The following is a 15,968-nucleotide window of genomic DNA, read 5'->3' on the forward strand; positions in this document are numbered from 1 at the left end:
TTGTAATGTTTTATAGTAACTTAGGTGAAGCTATTCTACTGAAATGGCTAATATCTGAAGTTTGTGGAACAAATAATAAGTTATATGGAATGCATCACTGCTATAAAAGATTGGGCATTTACAACTGGTACATGTCAGCTATGTGGATTTATGTGTAATGCTCCACACATGTTTTTCATAGTAAATACAACCCAACTTGATACTGAAATATATTCCAGGCTACATATCATGTGTTCCAAATCTCCGTATAAGCTCACCTTGCAAAACCAAATGTTCACGGTATTTATATTAGGAGATATTTAAAATAACTAAAATAATCTTCTTAGAAAACTCATTACTCTCTCACCTGAATATAAAACTATAATGGATTGGTTTTCGTCACCGGCTCTCCTAAGAAATGAATACTGCATTTCTCCTTGTGTTATTCAAAAATAGATGTCAATGGATGGAGGCTTTGCTCTATCTGCAAGAAATCAAAAGGAAATTATAAGAAGCGAACTACTGAACATGTCAGATTTTTAAAGAAAACTGACTTCTCGTGTACCTTGCGTTAGTCGTTTCCATTTAGCTAGCTGCAATCAATATGAAGGATCTATGTATGTAATCCAGTGACCATCAATAATCAATCGTACATTACAATTGTATTGCTTCAGACTCAAGTTGCAATGGAGTCAACACTGTGTGTTGTTGCAATCCTTCTGACATAACTATGTCGCTACCTATCCTTGTCCTCCAGCATAGTTTACTCAACCTAACAAGTATATATTAAAAAATTATAACAAACTATTACCCATTACATCGAGCATGTAACAAACGTATAGTAAATATGGTAGGATCAAGTTGTATTTGACCTTTATGTTAGGCTACCAGTGTCGTTCTCTTCGTGACAAGCTCTTCACGCCCATCAGGCAATGTCATTGTCAATTGGGGGTTGGGGGGAGGGGGGGGGGGGGGAGGAACCTCAACCATCTCATTTCCTCCTTCACCACATCCCGCATAAACAACAACTCCAGAATTGGACTGCAGACATTATTCAACTCAGTACTCAGTACATAGATGCTGCCAGAAGGAGGTACTTTCTGTGCACAAGTTTTGTACCTGAAGAAGAAAGATGAATTTATCAGTACGAAGATGTGGTGAAAGAGGAAATATAGACTGGCTTGCAAGTTATGTCCGTGAACAAATGAAATCAGTATTGCAAAAGAACATACATGTAGGCCAAATAGTACTACAGAATAATTAGCAGAATAAATGATCAACGAGCAGAGCAATGAATCGACATTTTACCCACATGAACCAGCCCAAATCTACACTCAACATCACAAAGAAATACTATAGTCGATTGGCAGCTACATAGGACATGGTCGTTATTTTAAACAACGGTTCTATGAAATTGTGATGTGTCATTCAATTTTGGCATGGATTTGGGACTCTGTTTTAAAAGAATTGCTTGCTGCTTATAAATTTATATCTTATATATACATAAAATTTAAAACGGCGCACAATTTCAGGGTAGAATTTGGCGAACCATTGCATCTCTTGACATGCCCTTAGAGGATGAACTGACAAATAAAATTGTAGCATACAGTTGACATGCACCGAAAAAATCATTATTTCTTACTACCACTTTTCTATTTTATTTTTTCCACAAAAGTAACTTTTGTATATGTTGTTTACAGATTCTATGCACATGCTAAACTTCTTCAGGTATCAAGCCATCTTAGGACAGAAGCTATCCTCACATCTCTCTTCTCTTGCAAAGTTACAAAACCACTGGATCGAGTTTCCTACCACCAACAAAAAACACAGGGCATGGGGAACGACTGATCAAATGCTCAGGTGTAGCATTGAAGTATATCTCCATCTTAATCACGACCACCAACGAGTAGAAAGGCACATACAGAAAACTCATAAATTCTCCACAAGATAACAAGTACTCTGAAGAATGAATGAAAAGTAAATCTTAAGGCAAAAGAATGAAGGAAAGAAGAATTCAGCAACAAGGTTGTGTCTAACACCGAGATCCAATCATTCAATTTGCCATCTGCTGATCTGATCAACGTGTTTATTTAATTTCAGAAAATGAACAGTTTGCGTTAAAACAGTTCAGGGGACATTGCCTTGACTGGTAGAACCAAACATTGTGATCCGACGTAGCCTCCGGATAGCTTCTCCCAACACGGACTAATAACGGGCACGTCGGCCAGGATCTAGGTCTGATGAGGATGGTGGTCGATTTCGCGGGAGACCTGGCGGCAAGGACGCCGATGCCGTCGCATCTCCTCATATCCGCCAGTCAGGTCCCTACCCGCCACGGCGCAAGCCCTGCACAACCCCGATCGCAGTGACCTGGGCTATGATTCGAGAATCGAGAGGGAGCGAGGGTGACAGCAAGTTCGAGACAATCAGGATGATATGGGGCGACAGTGATAGGGCTGGCCGGCCGGGAAAGGAGGGTGGTGACTGGTGAGGGAAGGAAGAAGCGGCGGAGATGCTGGCAGCTGGTGGCGCAACACACCTGAATAAGGACGGGAATAGGAAAGAGACCTCGTCTGCTGATAGGGTTCCTTACGGTGAGCAGTTCACTGGGCTGCGTGTTTTACAACTTACAGCCCGATTAAGCACAGAGGGCGCAGGTCGGTTCCGGGAGTAGCAGCCCACAGACGCTGGGCTGGTCACCACAACGACTAGCAGCCCACAGACGCTGGGCTGGCCACCACAACGACTGCGCGCGGGGTAACTACAAATCAATCGAGACCGTTTAACGATCCGATCCAACAGTTCAGAGCATGAAATCGCTGAGAGAAGACCTAGCTAGGTGCGTCTTACTGTTAACTAATTTCCGGGTGGCAATCCAGTTTTATTCACGTCAAGTGCTACTAGCTCACGAGGCTGACGTGCGTGGACCCATGTGTCTGTCTAGTCTTAAGAATGGGGAGTGCTGAGCGTCCCCCGGGGGATTAGAAATCTAATCCCCCGGGTCCCCAACCGTCCGATTAACAGATCTGGAACATTTTCGGCCGTCAGATCAAACCAACCAGTCCTCTCTTCCACTTTTGCTACCATGATGTACCAAAGTAGCAAAAACGGTTCAATTGTAGCAAAATCTATTTTCACCTAAAAACATAGACCTCGCCGGAGACTCGCCGGAGATGTCGCCGGAGACCCACCGGAGACTTAGTAGCAAAAAATATATGCTATATTAGCAAATACACACAAAGATTGTAGCAACTTTTTTTGTTATTGTAGCAAAACCGACCTCATCGAAGTCTCGCCGGAGACCTCGCCGGAGAACTTGTAGCAAAAAACGTATACTATTATAGCTAAAACCTAGAACAAATGTAGCAAAACCTGATTCCACCGGATACTCGCCGGAGACATAGTAGCAAAAAAATATGGTATAGTAGCAAGAAAACAAAAATATTGTAGCAAATTTTTTTGCTATTGTAGCAAACTATGCATTGATGAAAAAATATAATTGTAGCAAGACAAATTTCGCCAAAAAGAATTATAGCAAACAATGTATACTATATTAGCATAAATGCCAAACTGAAGTACCAAAAACAATATACTATTGTAGCATCACGCCCCTGAGCAAAAACGCCGAGGAGCCGTTAGCGCGGCGGCCGTTGACTTGCGGCTAGAGGGAAGGGGGAGAGGAGGATGACGGCCATGGTGGGGAGCCGGAGGATGGAGAAATCTCGCCACCACGTCACGGACGCCGGCAGCAGCGGCGGAGCAGTAGACGCGACGAGCTCGCTCGGTGGCGCGCCGTCCAAGCTCCGTGGGATCCCCATGGCAGCCGCGCGGCGCGCGCAGCCAAAGATGGTCGCCCCCACCAGAGGTGGCGGATTCGGCGGATCTCCTTGCCGGAGTCCTCCGCGGCGGCGAGAAGCGGAGCGGCGGCCGAGACCAGCGGCGACCGGCCGGGGAGGAGCGGGAGCGGCGGACGATGGCTCTTTGCGGAGTTGACCCACGGCGTCGCGTGCAGCCGCGACTCCATGCGAAGGCGGATCTTGGCCGCGCGCAGAGAGCAGCCATGGAAAAGGGAAGCGAGGAAGATGGATGGGATATTTTTCTGCCTTGGTTCAGTGGGACCTACCCATGTGCGCGTGGACCACAACGCGCCGCGTGCCTGGTAGGACCCGGAGGATTTGATCAGTAATCGTCCGGGGGAACACCAGCTTTTCCCCTTAAGAATTCACGAGGATTGATTTTCTCGGTACGTATACTATACAGTAGTAGTATAGCGACTTGCCCATTCCGTCCTTGAGTTGAGATCTCGTCTCCATTCTCGAATCTCGACCATCCCCATCCCCATCCCCGTCGCCAATCTTCTTCTTCCTCTCCCGCTGCCGCCGATGCCTCCCAAACCCAAACCCTAGATCCCGCCTGCCTTGGGTCGACACCACTACCGCCCCGCCATGGATCTATCTGCCTCCAGCTCCAGCTCCCGCCACGGCCGCCTCCCCTTCTCCCCGTCACTCTCCACCCCGACCTTCTCCTCCTCCCCCTCGCCGCACCACGACCGCCGCAACTCCACCTCTTCCCCCAAACCCCTCCTCTCTTTCCCTTCCCCTACCTCCAGGCCCCACTCATCCGCCTCCGCCTCCGCCTCAGCCGCCGGGCCCCGTGCCGCGCCGCCTCCGGGCTTTGCCCACAACGCGCGCATCTCGGCGGCGCTCGCGCCGGCCGCCGCCTTCCTCCTCGACCTCGGTGGCATCCCCGTCTTCGCCGTCCTCGCCGTTGGGCTCGCCGCCGCGTACCTTCTCGACGCGCTGCGGCTCCGGCAGGCCGCCTTCTTCACAGTCTGGGCCGCACTGCTTGCTGCTGACGTCGCATTCTTCTTCTCAGCATCCCTCTCCTCCGCTGCCTCCGCCACGCTGCCCCTCACGCTACTTGCACTGCTCCTCTGCGCCGAGACCTCCTTCCTCATAGGCGTGTGGGCGTCCCTCCAATTCCGCTGGATCCAGCTTGAGAACCCTACAATCGTTGCCGCGCTCGAGCGCCTCCTCTTTGCGTGCCTGCCTGTTGCAGCGCCTGCAATCTTCACATGGGCAGTTGTCTCTGCAGTCGGCATGACTAATGCTTCCTACTATCTCGCCACATTCACCATGGTCTTCTACTGGCTTTTCTCCATACCCCGCCCGTCTAGCTTCAAGAACCGAAAACAGGATGCTCCATTGCAGGACAGTGATGGCATCCTTGGCCCGTTGGAGAGCTGTGTGCATGCCTTGTATCTACTCTTCGTGCCAGTCTTGTTCCATGCTGCGTCTCACCACGCCACACTATTTGCATCATGGGCCAATGTGTGTGATCTGCTTCTGCTCTTCTTTGTACCATTCTTGTTCCAGCTCTATGCATCTACACGGGGTGCGCTGTGGTGGATTACCAGGGATACACGCACAATGGATCACATAAGGATCACCAATGGCTTCGTTGCACTTGTTCTAGTGGTCCTCTGCCTAGAGGTTCGAGTTGTATTTCACGCCTTTGGAAGGTACATCCATGCACCCCCGCCACTCAATTACCTGCTTGTCACCGTCACCATGCTTGGTGGGGCTTTGGGTCTGGCAGCACATGCTGCTGGCAAGGTTGGAGATGCAGCTAGCTCGCTGGCTTTTACGGGGTTGGCCGTGCTTGTCAGTGGAGCAGCTTCTCTAGTCATTGGATTCCCTCTTGTGGTATGTTACAACCTGCTTCATAGTGATATCCGCATTCCAACTTTGTAATCTACTTTAGCACAACTGAAATGTTTATTTCTAATACGTTCTGAAATATTCTAATCTGTGTTTTTATTTGTTCAACTTATTATTCTTAGCGACATCGCATGCTATCTTGAACTAAAACCTGTTATAAACTAAAGAGTAAAGCAAATCTTGTACGTATTATAAATTATGAAATTGATCAAAACCCTTGTAGTCTTTGGTGCATCTAAGTTTATAATTATTGTTGTATGTTAAATTGTTATATACTAGTTGTTAGATACATGGTTTTAAAGGCGTCGCCTAGGCGTCGCCTTAGGGACGCCTAAGCGTCCAAGCGCTCCCCCTCCGCCTTAGAAAAACGCCCGCCTTAGGCGCCTAGGCGTCCAAAGCGTCCGCCTAGGCGTCGCCTAAGCGTCGGAGCGCCCCCCCTTCGCCTTAGGACGCCTTGGCGCCTTTAAAACCATGGTTAGATACTAATATTGGTGCTTCACTCTTTCTTTCTCAGTTAGTTTTATAAATCCTTTTAAGGAGTTAACCTCTAAGTAAAATAATTTTCTTTTTCATTGCCTTTGATCTGTATGCTTGTGGTTGGCTGTCCATCTTAGTCACTGTCCCATTTGTTTCAAGGTGACACGTAGACCCCTTTAGTGTTTGACTTAATGTAGGTCATGCATTTTTTTTTTGGCAGTTGTTCTGGATGATCCTCATATGATGAATACTAAGTGATATCTGCCCTTTTGGTGGCCAGGCTTGATTAGAATTTTCAGTTTAGAGTTCATGATTCAGCACTAATCTGTTCAGAAATAACTGTTGTCTTGGTGAATATTATCATCCATATTTTAATCAACATTAGTTCGTTCTGTTCCCATATCAAAGTTGTCCGGTAATACATGGCAATGGCTTCTTGTTGTTGGTGCTCTTCAATTTTGTTGTTTATTTTACTTTGAGAAATTATTTATTATCTGTATTAAAGCTGACACATCTGTACTGGCTGAAAGTTGCCCTGCCCTGATATGACAGGTTTCACTATTTAATTAACACATGAATGTATTGTTATGTAACATTGATGAAATGATATTTTTGGTCTGCTTCAGTTGTTCCAGTTTCATAGTGAATGAAGTCCCTCAACATATGGGCGTTCATGGAATCACTAGGATGTGTGCTAATAGGGTCTTTTCTCTCACTGAAAGTGTCTTAAGGTGGCTGGGTATGTAGAGACTAGAGACACATTTCTTGCATGGTCGACTAGGTTGGATTGGCATGACACGGTGTGCATTGATAATTTTTTTTGGAGATTGCCCATAGGATTGATTTTTTCGCTTGAGATCTATTGACTCAATCTAATCTTAGTCTGGTCTTTTAGTAATGACACAACAACATGTCCCGTTGAAACTGCAACCCAGTTGTCCTAGTATGGATACCTAGAGAATAACTATTTTTATTGGTGTTGCTTTTATTTACTACCTGTCCTTGAAGTTTCAGCTTCTATATGACTATCTTGGAAGCTGCTGTTTGTCAGCATCTATATGACTATTTCCAAGCTGCTCTCTGTTGTTTTGCTGTTCCATCTATTGAACTCCTCATTGATCTACTTGCAGTTCCTTCCACTCCCAATGCTTTCTGGCTATTATGTGGCGAGGTTCTTTACTAAGAAAAGCTTGTCATCATACTTCACATTTGTGGCAATATCAAGCTTGATGGTCCTTTGGTTTGTAGTGCATAACTATTGGGATCTAAATATTTGGATTGCTGGCATGCCAATGAAATCGTTCGTCAAGTACATTGTCGCAGCTGTCATCATGGCAATGGCTGTTCCTGGTTTGGCACTTCTCCCAACAAAACTGCGCTTTCTTGTGGAACTTGGTCTTATTGGTCATGCATTATTGCTATGCTACATTGAGAACCGACTCTTCAACTATGCTACCATGTACTACTTTGGATTTGAGGATGATATAATGTATCCAAATTATATGGTTTTGATCACAACCTTTTTCGGGTTGGCTCTTGTAAGAAGATTATCTGTTGACCAGAGACTTGGGCCCAAAGCTGCTTGGGTCCTGACTTGTCTCTATTCATCAAAATTATCAATGTTGTTTATCACGTCAAGATCGGTGGTATGGGTTTCAGCTGTTTTACTACTTGCTGTCACCCCTCCTCTACTTCTTTACAGGTACCTGCTTTAACTTCATGTTCTAGGCCTCTAGCTGAATATCTTCACTTCTTCACTGAACAGTCTTCCTGCCTTCCAGAGACAAGTCCAAAGGGGCTCCAATGATGAAGATTTGGCAAGCTTATTTCCATGCATCCGTAGTAGCCTTTTCTGCATGGCTCTGTCGCGAAACAGTTTTTGAAGCTTTACAGTGGTGGAATGGAAGGCCTCCTTCAGATGGACTTCTTTTGGGGTCATATATTCTATTGACTGGTGTTGCTTGCATCCCAATAGTGGCTCTCCATTTCCCTCATGCTCAGGTAATTGATACTTGGCATTTTATTCTGTTTTAAAAGATCATTCTTCCCAAAAAAGCTTCTTTGACGTTATTATCTATTCACGGTTTACTGCTATACTTGCACACTAACGTGAATTTTCTCAACTACTCAACGAAGATCTATTGAGAGTTTGTTGATTTTCCAGACATTAATGTTTTACTCTTACAACTCTGAAATGTTATACATTGACATACAATCATTAGCCCCATATCGCAAGAAAATTTGTAGCGTTTTGAGAATGCCCAAGTGGTTGACATTGCTTTTGGTTTTACATAGTGATTTGACCTGCCCCAGTAAATTAGATGAGAATTTGTCCAGAAAAATGACGATGCAAGTCTATGAACTTTGACATGTTTGAGTTGTGTGTTAGTTTCAATATTGTCTGATGTTTTTTGAGCTGAAAATAGTCTTGTAGACACAATGCCAGCTGTTTGATGAGATAATGTTACTTTTAGTCTTTTGCCCTGGAACACTGGAGAATGCTTTCCATCCGTTGGATTTTGAATTAGATAACTCCATACTTTTATCAAGAGTTTATACAAAGGATCCCACTTGTACGTCATTCTTCAATTAAGTACTTTTCTTCATGTAGCATGCACAAAGTAATTAAATAATGTGAAGTCGTAAGAGTATCTTTGGAAGTTACAGCCCTCGCCTTTTAGTTTTGTTACGCTAGGTAAATGCTTGAAATAATCCCTGCTTGTCAATGTAAGGTCAACATGACATCATGTAGTTATATGCAAGCATTTAGGTTCTTCTTGAGCATGATTACGAGAGGCCAGTAAGCATATGGATTTTAAAGTTTGGAGTCTGAACCTTTCAGTATTTTTGTTTATGTAAAAGGCAGGTGCTCTTCCCATTTCATTAAGATAGAGAAAATAAACAGCTGCCCCAAGAGAGAATTAGATGACAGTCAAATACTCTCTCCGTTCCCTTTCTAGTTGTACTAAATCAGATTCAATAAAAAACGAATGGAGGGAGTAGAAAACAAAAAACGAATAGAGAGAACAAAATATTACAACACCACATTAAATTTCTGGTAAGATAGCCATATATATGTATATATGTCTTTACTATTAAATTGCAATTGGTGGTGTCGGTAGGTAAAAAAACCGGCTCTAAGTTTTCGCACGTCAAATAAACTTGCCATCGCCCGTACATCATCGGCAAAGCCAGCTTACCGATGTGGGACAAAACTTCTGTAGAGATTGCAACCAAAACAAACAAATTGTTTCTCTTTTTGGGGTGCCACTCGACATCGTCTTCGAGAAGCCCACCATGAGGTACGAAGCCGCGAGCTCAATGGCGCCAAGCTTCACCGGCGGTTCCATCCCCTTGGGCCGCCTCGCCGCCGTACGGGATAGTAGTGTCTCCTCGCGTCGGATGGGAAGGCCAAGCTCCGTTTGGGGCGCCACTCGGCATCGTCTCCGAAAAGCCCAACATGAGGTACGAAGCCTTGAGCTCAATCACGCCAAGCTTCACCGGCGGTTCCATCCCCTTGGGCCGCCTCACTGCCGTACGGGATAGTAGTGTCGCCTCGCGCCGGATGGGATGGCCCGGTACGAAGGGCGCCTCTCCACGCCACGCGCTTGAGGCCCGAGGAGTGTTTCTCACGTCCGTCCAATGTCGGACCATGTTCCCGTCATGGTAAGACTCCCACATCCTGACTTGCTCTAACCTGGAACGCTCTCCTCGGAGATGGAGCTTGGGTGGGGGCACCTTCCGCGGGAAGGATGGGAATGACAGCTACCGATGCCAGCGGGAGGTCGTTGACCGTGTCACCGCCCACATGTGTTGCGCCGGTGCGGGTGCCGTGACCATGTCGGCGCTCCCTTCGCCCTCATCCACGCCCACCGACGGAAGTTTGTGCTCTGTCGCTGTCCTTCTGAGCTTTGTGGCCGGTGCTCCACCACCGCCCGGAGAACTGCAGTACAAATTGTCCGCTTGAACAAGTACAGCTCTGCCTCCCTGCGAACTCCTCCAGCTCAGGGCTGCCTCAACCACCTCCCTCTCAGCCCCATATCTAGTATCTTGGTAGCCCGTGTGCTGCTTCCATAATGTTGGAGATGTAAATTCAGTGGCTTGGAGGTGTTGGGCAACGAGATCGAGCCAGGTGTCAAGAGCATGGAGTGTGGCAATGTGCGATTTTTGTCTTGTGATTCTGTACATGAAATTTGGCAGTGTGCAATGTGCAATTGCAATCTTCAGAATTTTCGAATGCTCTGACACTTAAGTAGAAAAACTTCAGAGATTGTAGAGTGGAATGGTATTGTCCGCCCGTTTCAGTATTGAGTACCCATCCATTGAAATCAATGTTAACGGATCGAGCTGATTCGAATTACCCTGTGATGGTGACATCAAGCTTTGGCATGGTGACCGCTCAGGATTAGTGTCTGAAGGAAGAACGGAAGATCGAGATGTCAGGGGTTTGCACACTACATGTGAACGCGAGAGGCATTCTCATGCAGTGCTGTTACCATGGCTCACCAGCAGTGTGAAGGCAGTTTTAATGGTGATTTCGGTGCAATTATCCTCACTTCATAGCGCAGTCAACAAAAGGAGATAAAATAAAAGAAACATAAATTTTGAGGAAAAAATAAATTCTAAAAAGCCCCAAAACAAATGCCAGTAAAAAGATATAATAGAATACCACATTAGATTTAATTTCAATTATGATCTTTTTAGCTCCTTACTGGTAGCTTTTTGATAAACTTCAGAACAATAATATTACGCCTGATCCATAATAAGTGTCAGAGATTTAATACTAAGTTAGTTACTAAATCTCCCACACTTATTATGGATCGGAGGGAGTATTATTTTGTAATACTATATATACTATGTTTTATGAATTTTGGCAACTTTTTGGAGTACCCTTGATGTTCTTTTTTTAAAAAATGTTCATTTTATTAGATGAAGTTGAAGAAGACAAGACAGCGAGATTAGTTTTGTGGGAGATATAAGCTAGACCAGATAGTCGAATATGTGGCGAGTAGGTTGCATAATGGTTAATGATGCATTGCAGGCTGTTTAAAGCTTTTTTTTAATAAACTCGTATTTTCTCCTAGCAGCGCACTGGTATTTTGCTAGTATAGGTTAAATATATATATATAGCAAAATATTGGGCTACCCAGGGGTATAGATACCCGAACTCTATCTCTCTCTCTCTCCACATGCTCTCGCTCTCCCACCTATCCCCAGCCCAACTGAGTGTGCCTGCCGCTGGCGTTCGCCAGCATTCCTCCACCCTGCCGTGAGCCACAAACTCCAGGTGTGCCCTCGTCCATCCATAAGATCCTCGTTGATCTCTTCCTGGCTGGCCACAACGACCTCGCCACGTGCGTTGCTGGGTCCCGGCGCCCCCAACGAGGCCTTCCATGTCTCACCATGTGGATTGACTGCCCCGCATCCTCTAGAGCTGGAGCTGGACGAGCGAGCTGACGTCGGTCACACTGCAGTGGGGAGGCTGGCGTTCTCAACACCCTTTTATGGAGGCGGAGGTGCTCGCCCACGTCTTTGCTGTTGGCCTCTGTAAGATGGAGCCAGGCGGAACAATTAGCTGGATCCAGATCCGTTCTTACTTTTTCTTTGTTGAATTTCCTGATTTTTAATTGTTATCAAGATTTACCAAGATCCGATCCTTTCCCCAAGGATTTTTTTTGTATGAATCCATCATCTAGATCCGTTCTTACATTTTTCATCTCGGGTCTCTTATTTCTTTTGTTGGAATCAAAATTTATCAAGTTCCAGATCCTTTCCCAAGGATTTTTTTTTGTAAGAATCCATCATCCAGATTTGTACACGGGAGATGTATTGCTGTAGAACAAGCAGATTATAATTGTTCTGGTTTCAAACAGATCCTATCTTTTCTCTAATACTCCATCCGTCTCATGAAACATGTCGGAGATTGATACAAATTTGGATGTATCTAGGTAAGTGTCTAGATACATCCAAATTTAACAAATTTTAGTCCTGTTTTATGGGACGGAGGGAGCAGTTTAATTAATATGCGTAATTTTTTTTTTTGCTCGTGGTGTTCATGGTCCAAATCGTGTTGTATTAGATCCAAATGTTGCTATTGTAGAGCCACATCTCGTATGGGAATGTGATTTCAGATTGTTAATTGAGGATTTGATCTTTTTCCTCCCCCGTACCTTCTACCTTCTATAGATCCTGACATTTTTTCTGCACAAATGTTCTCGAGGATTTGATCTTTTTCGCTGTGGTATACTATCTCTCTTGCCGTGGTGGTTGGGGACACCCCTCAGTCTAGCACTAGAGACGATGGGCCTAGGGAAGGTATGACTTGGATCTTGGCGAGGGGCGGTGGCTGGCTGGGAGCTGAGGGACAAGCATCATGGAGCCGGACACCGGTGCCGTTTTACTGTGTTGTTTTATTCATGAATGGCAATGTTGGTGGGAGCCGGGCACGAGTGCCCTTTTGTCTTTTTCGTGGACAACACCGGAAAGATATTCTTTCGTTGTTTAAAGTTTAAACGATATCAAACAGCAGCACGAATCTTCGTACCACATCTAATCGCTCTAACTGCATGCGTACGGGTAGAAAATCCGCATCGTACCTGATTTGAAGTATCAAGTATCTTAGATAGTGTAGGAACATACTCAAACCGAAAAAGTATTATATATACTTCCGTACGGAAGTATATACGATACTTTATCGGTTTGAGTATGTTCGTATACAATATCTAAGATACTCCAAACCAAGTTTGGTGAAAAAAATGCAAGTGAACCCATAGTTTGCACTATATATCTGAAATACATGCACATGTATACGTAAAAAATAAGTCTGCGTAAAAAAATGTACATACTACCTATAAAGTAGTATATATACTTCCAAAATAGTTTTATATACTTCATACTACATGTACATACTCTCCGCCATGATAGATACTCTCTAGATTATGAGAAACACGCGTGGGTGTAACTACACCCGGGTGTAGTATATATATATATATATAGTGACTGGAGGGAGTATATTGTAGCCTTTTGCTTTATACCTATTTCATTTGGAGTGTCAAGTCATTACTTTGATAATGCACACTATGCATGTACTTTTAAGGTTGCACCAACTGATTATATTTTATTATTTTCTTGCAGTCAGCAAAGAGATTACTGGGACTTGTTGTGGCCACAGGGCTTCTTTTTGTGATTATGCAGCCTCCTGTTAGACTGTCGTGGGTATACCGGTCGGAGCTGATCATGGCAGCACATTTATCTGACGATGACACTTCAATATATGGTTTTGTGGCATCTAAGCCCACATGGCCATCATGGCTGCTCATAGCAACAGGGGTACTTACCTTAGCAGCAGTTACATCTATCATCCCAGTGAAGTATGTTGTTGAATTGAGAGCTTTGTATGCAGTGGGAGCTGGAATTACACTAGGCATCTACATATCTGTCCAGTACTTCTTCCAGGCAGTTGTTCTATATCCTCTTCTTGTTGCAACAATCGTTTCTGCTGCTGTCTTCATAGTATTCACACATCTTCCATCTGAGTCCAGCACGAGGGTTTTGCCATGGGTGTTCTCTTTCTTAGTAGCCTTGTTCCCAGTCACCTATCTGCTAGAAGGACAATTAAGGGCCAAAAGTTTTGCAGATGAGGATGAAGCTGAGAAGTTCACTAACATGCTGGCTATAGAGGGGGCCAGAATGTCGCTTTTGGGTCTCTATGCTGCTATATTCATTATCATTGCATTAGAAATCAAGTTTGAACTAGCTTTGCTGTTGCGTGACAAAGCTGCAGATAGAGGTATAGCTCATGGTCCATCTGGCGGGCAGGGCTCTGCCTTTCCACCCAAAGCAAGGTTACTGCAGCAACGAAGAGCTCATGCTGCACCAACTTTCACCATCAAGAGATTGGCTGCTGAGGCAGCTTGGATGCCTGCTATTGGCAACTTTTCTGTGGTGTTGTGTTTCATCATCTGCCTTGTTCTCAACGTAACACTTACTGGTGGCTCAAACCGTGCAATTTTCTTCCTAGCACCCATCCTTCTGCTTCTGAACCAGGATTCAGATATCGTTGCAGGATTTGGTGAGAGGCAACGTTACTTCCCTGTAATAGTTTCAATTTCTGGGTATCTGCTATTGACAGCATTGTATAGGACATGGGAGGAGACTTGGCCTGGCAGTGGAGGATGGGCTCTTGATATTGGGGGCCCAGGCTGGCTGTATGCTGTGAAAAATGTTGCTCTTCTCGTGCTCACACTACCCAATCACATACTTTTCAGTCGGTTCATGTGGGATTATGTCAGGCAGAGTGATTCGAAGCTGCTTCTGACACTGCCTCTCAATTTGCCGTCAATTATAATGACAGACATACTTGCCGTGCGTGTTTTAGGGTTGTTAGGAGTTATTTATTCCCTAGCGCAGTACCTGATATCAAGGCAGATAAGAATTGCAGGCATGAAATATATATAAATTAGGACATATGTAACTTTTGAGGTAATCTTGTATGCTTGGTGCATTTGTTGTCAGTTGAGTCTCCAGATCTTTGAGTGCATTGCTTGCAAGCTTTCAGTCATACACCAATTTCTTTCTGAATCTCTGGACCAATGCCTGATGGCTGGGAACAAATCAATGCCTTGTGATACAGAAAACGATTGTCGATGATAATCACTTTTGTACTGGATTATCTTTATACAGAGTCCCTGGAGGTGCTCTAGTGTACGTGTTATTACTCATGCATCACCTTGGGTCTTTTAGTTCGGATTTGTAACAGCATTTTGTGTGGGACACTTTTGATAAGCCTCACCTGGATTGTTACTTGTGCATCTGCATAGTTTCTTTTGTTTTCTATTTATGTAGACCTGAGTGGTTCCATCGTGCTTTATGTATAGTTACTAGCTAACTGCCCGTGCCATCCTATTAGAAAAACAAAAAAATCGTGAATCTATTAACAGCTAGTTGAATGCGCGTGCTTTGCCACAGGAGAATAATTTGACATATAAAACAGTTACTCTCTCCTTTTTCATATGCAAGGCCACTATTAACAATACATTTTGCTAATATGTAAGTCCACTAATACTTATCGAGCTACGAGAGATATATAAATTATACGAAGGAGATCATTCATTAATAATACTAGCAAGGAAAGGCGCGGTGGTGCCGCCGCGCCCTCAAGGTTGTCAGGAGTTGAATAATAAATGATAATTCCATGTTAAATCACCATGGCATGATGAGTGAGGAATCAAAAATAAAGGATGTTTTTTTATGTTAAGCTGTAAATACGCTCTACTTTACCACGCACCAAACGGACACTGATCGTAGGAAATACAAGAAACAGTATTGCACATAAGAACAAAAATGGATGGTAAGGAAAGTTTTACATAAGAACAGAAATAGACGGCAATTAAAAAAAATTGTGGAAACACATGGAGCCCTATATATGGAATCGTGCCATGTGCACTGCCATCTACAACACCCAGCCAAGAGTTGGTGTTGGCATAAGTTTTAAGTCTTGGGCGGTTTATTTCCTCTCCTCTAGTGACTACGCCTAACAGACAAGACCACAACTGAAGGCAATAAAATCAGGTACATAACACACATCTCGTAGATAAAACTCAAAAGAAACAATCAAATACTAAGCTATGGTAAGTGCCTAGGGACATCATGGCTTCTGTCATTATCCTGATTGTCAGATAAGAAATATCTTGTCAGTGATGGTGTGGCTCATATTCTCCCGGAGGAGTGATGAGGACATCCCTACCACATTACTACATTCGTCATTACAAGATGAAGATCATACTGCTGTGA

General features: G+C 44.4%; 1 protein-coding gene across 1 annotated transcript; it reads left to right on the forward strand.

The window, feature by feature from the left end:
* The first annotated feature begins 4,260 nt into the window (after positions 1 to 4,260).
* On the forward strand, positions 4,261 to 14,986 carry LOC127294998 (uncharacterized). Its single transcript, XM_051324900.2, has 4 exons — positions 4,261 to 5,684; positions 7,307 to 7,878; positions 7,958 to 8,177; positions 13,311 to 14,986. The coding sequence occupies exons 1-4, from the start codon at positions 4,425 to 4,427 to the stop codon at positions 14,631 to 14,633; spliced, it is 3,375 nt and encodes a 1,124-aa protein (XP_051180860.1). The 5' UTR covers positions 4,261 to 4,424; the 3' UTR covers positions 14,634 to 14,986.
* The last annotated feature ends 982 nt before the right edge of the window (positions 14,987 to 15,968 follow it).

Source organism: Lolium perenne, chromosome 4 (assembly GCF_019359855.2).
Source record: "Lolium perenne isolate Kyuss_39 chromosome 4, Kyuss_2.0, whole genome shotgun sequence".
Classification (NCBI taxonomy): Eukaryota; Viridiplantae; Streptophyta; class Magnoliopsida; order Poales; family Poaceae; genus Lolium; species Lolium perenne.

Bases quoted from the DNA above. Each gene is read 5' to 3' on its own strand.
- LOC127294998 (XM_051324900.2), top strand. From the start codon at position 4,425: ATGGATCTATCTGCCTCCAGCTCCAGCTCCCGCCACGGCCGCCTCCCC. The intron at 7,879-7,957 runs GTACCTGCTTTA...CCTGCCTTCCAG, and splicing joins CCTCCTCTACTTCTTTACAG to AGACAAGTCCAAAGGGGCTC. The intron at 8,178-13,310 runs GTAATTGATACT...ATTTTCTTGCAG, and splicing joins TCCATTTCCCTCATGCTCAG to TCAGCAAAGAGATTACTGGG.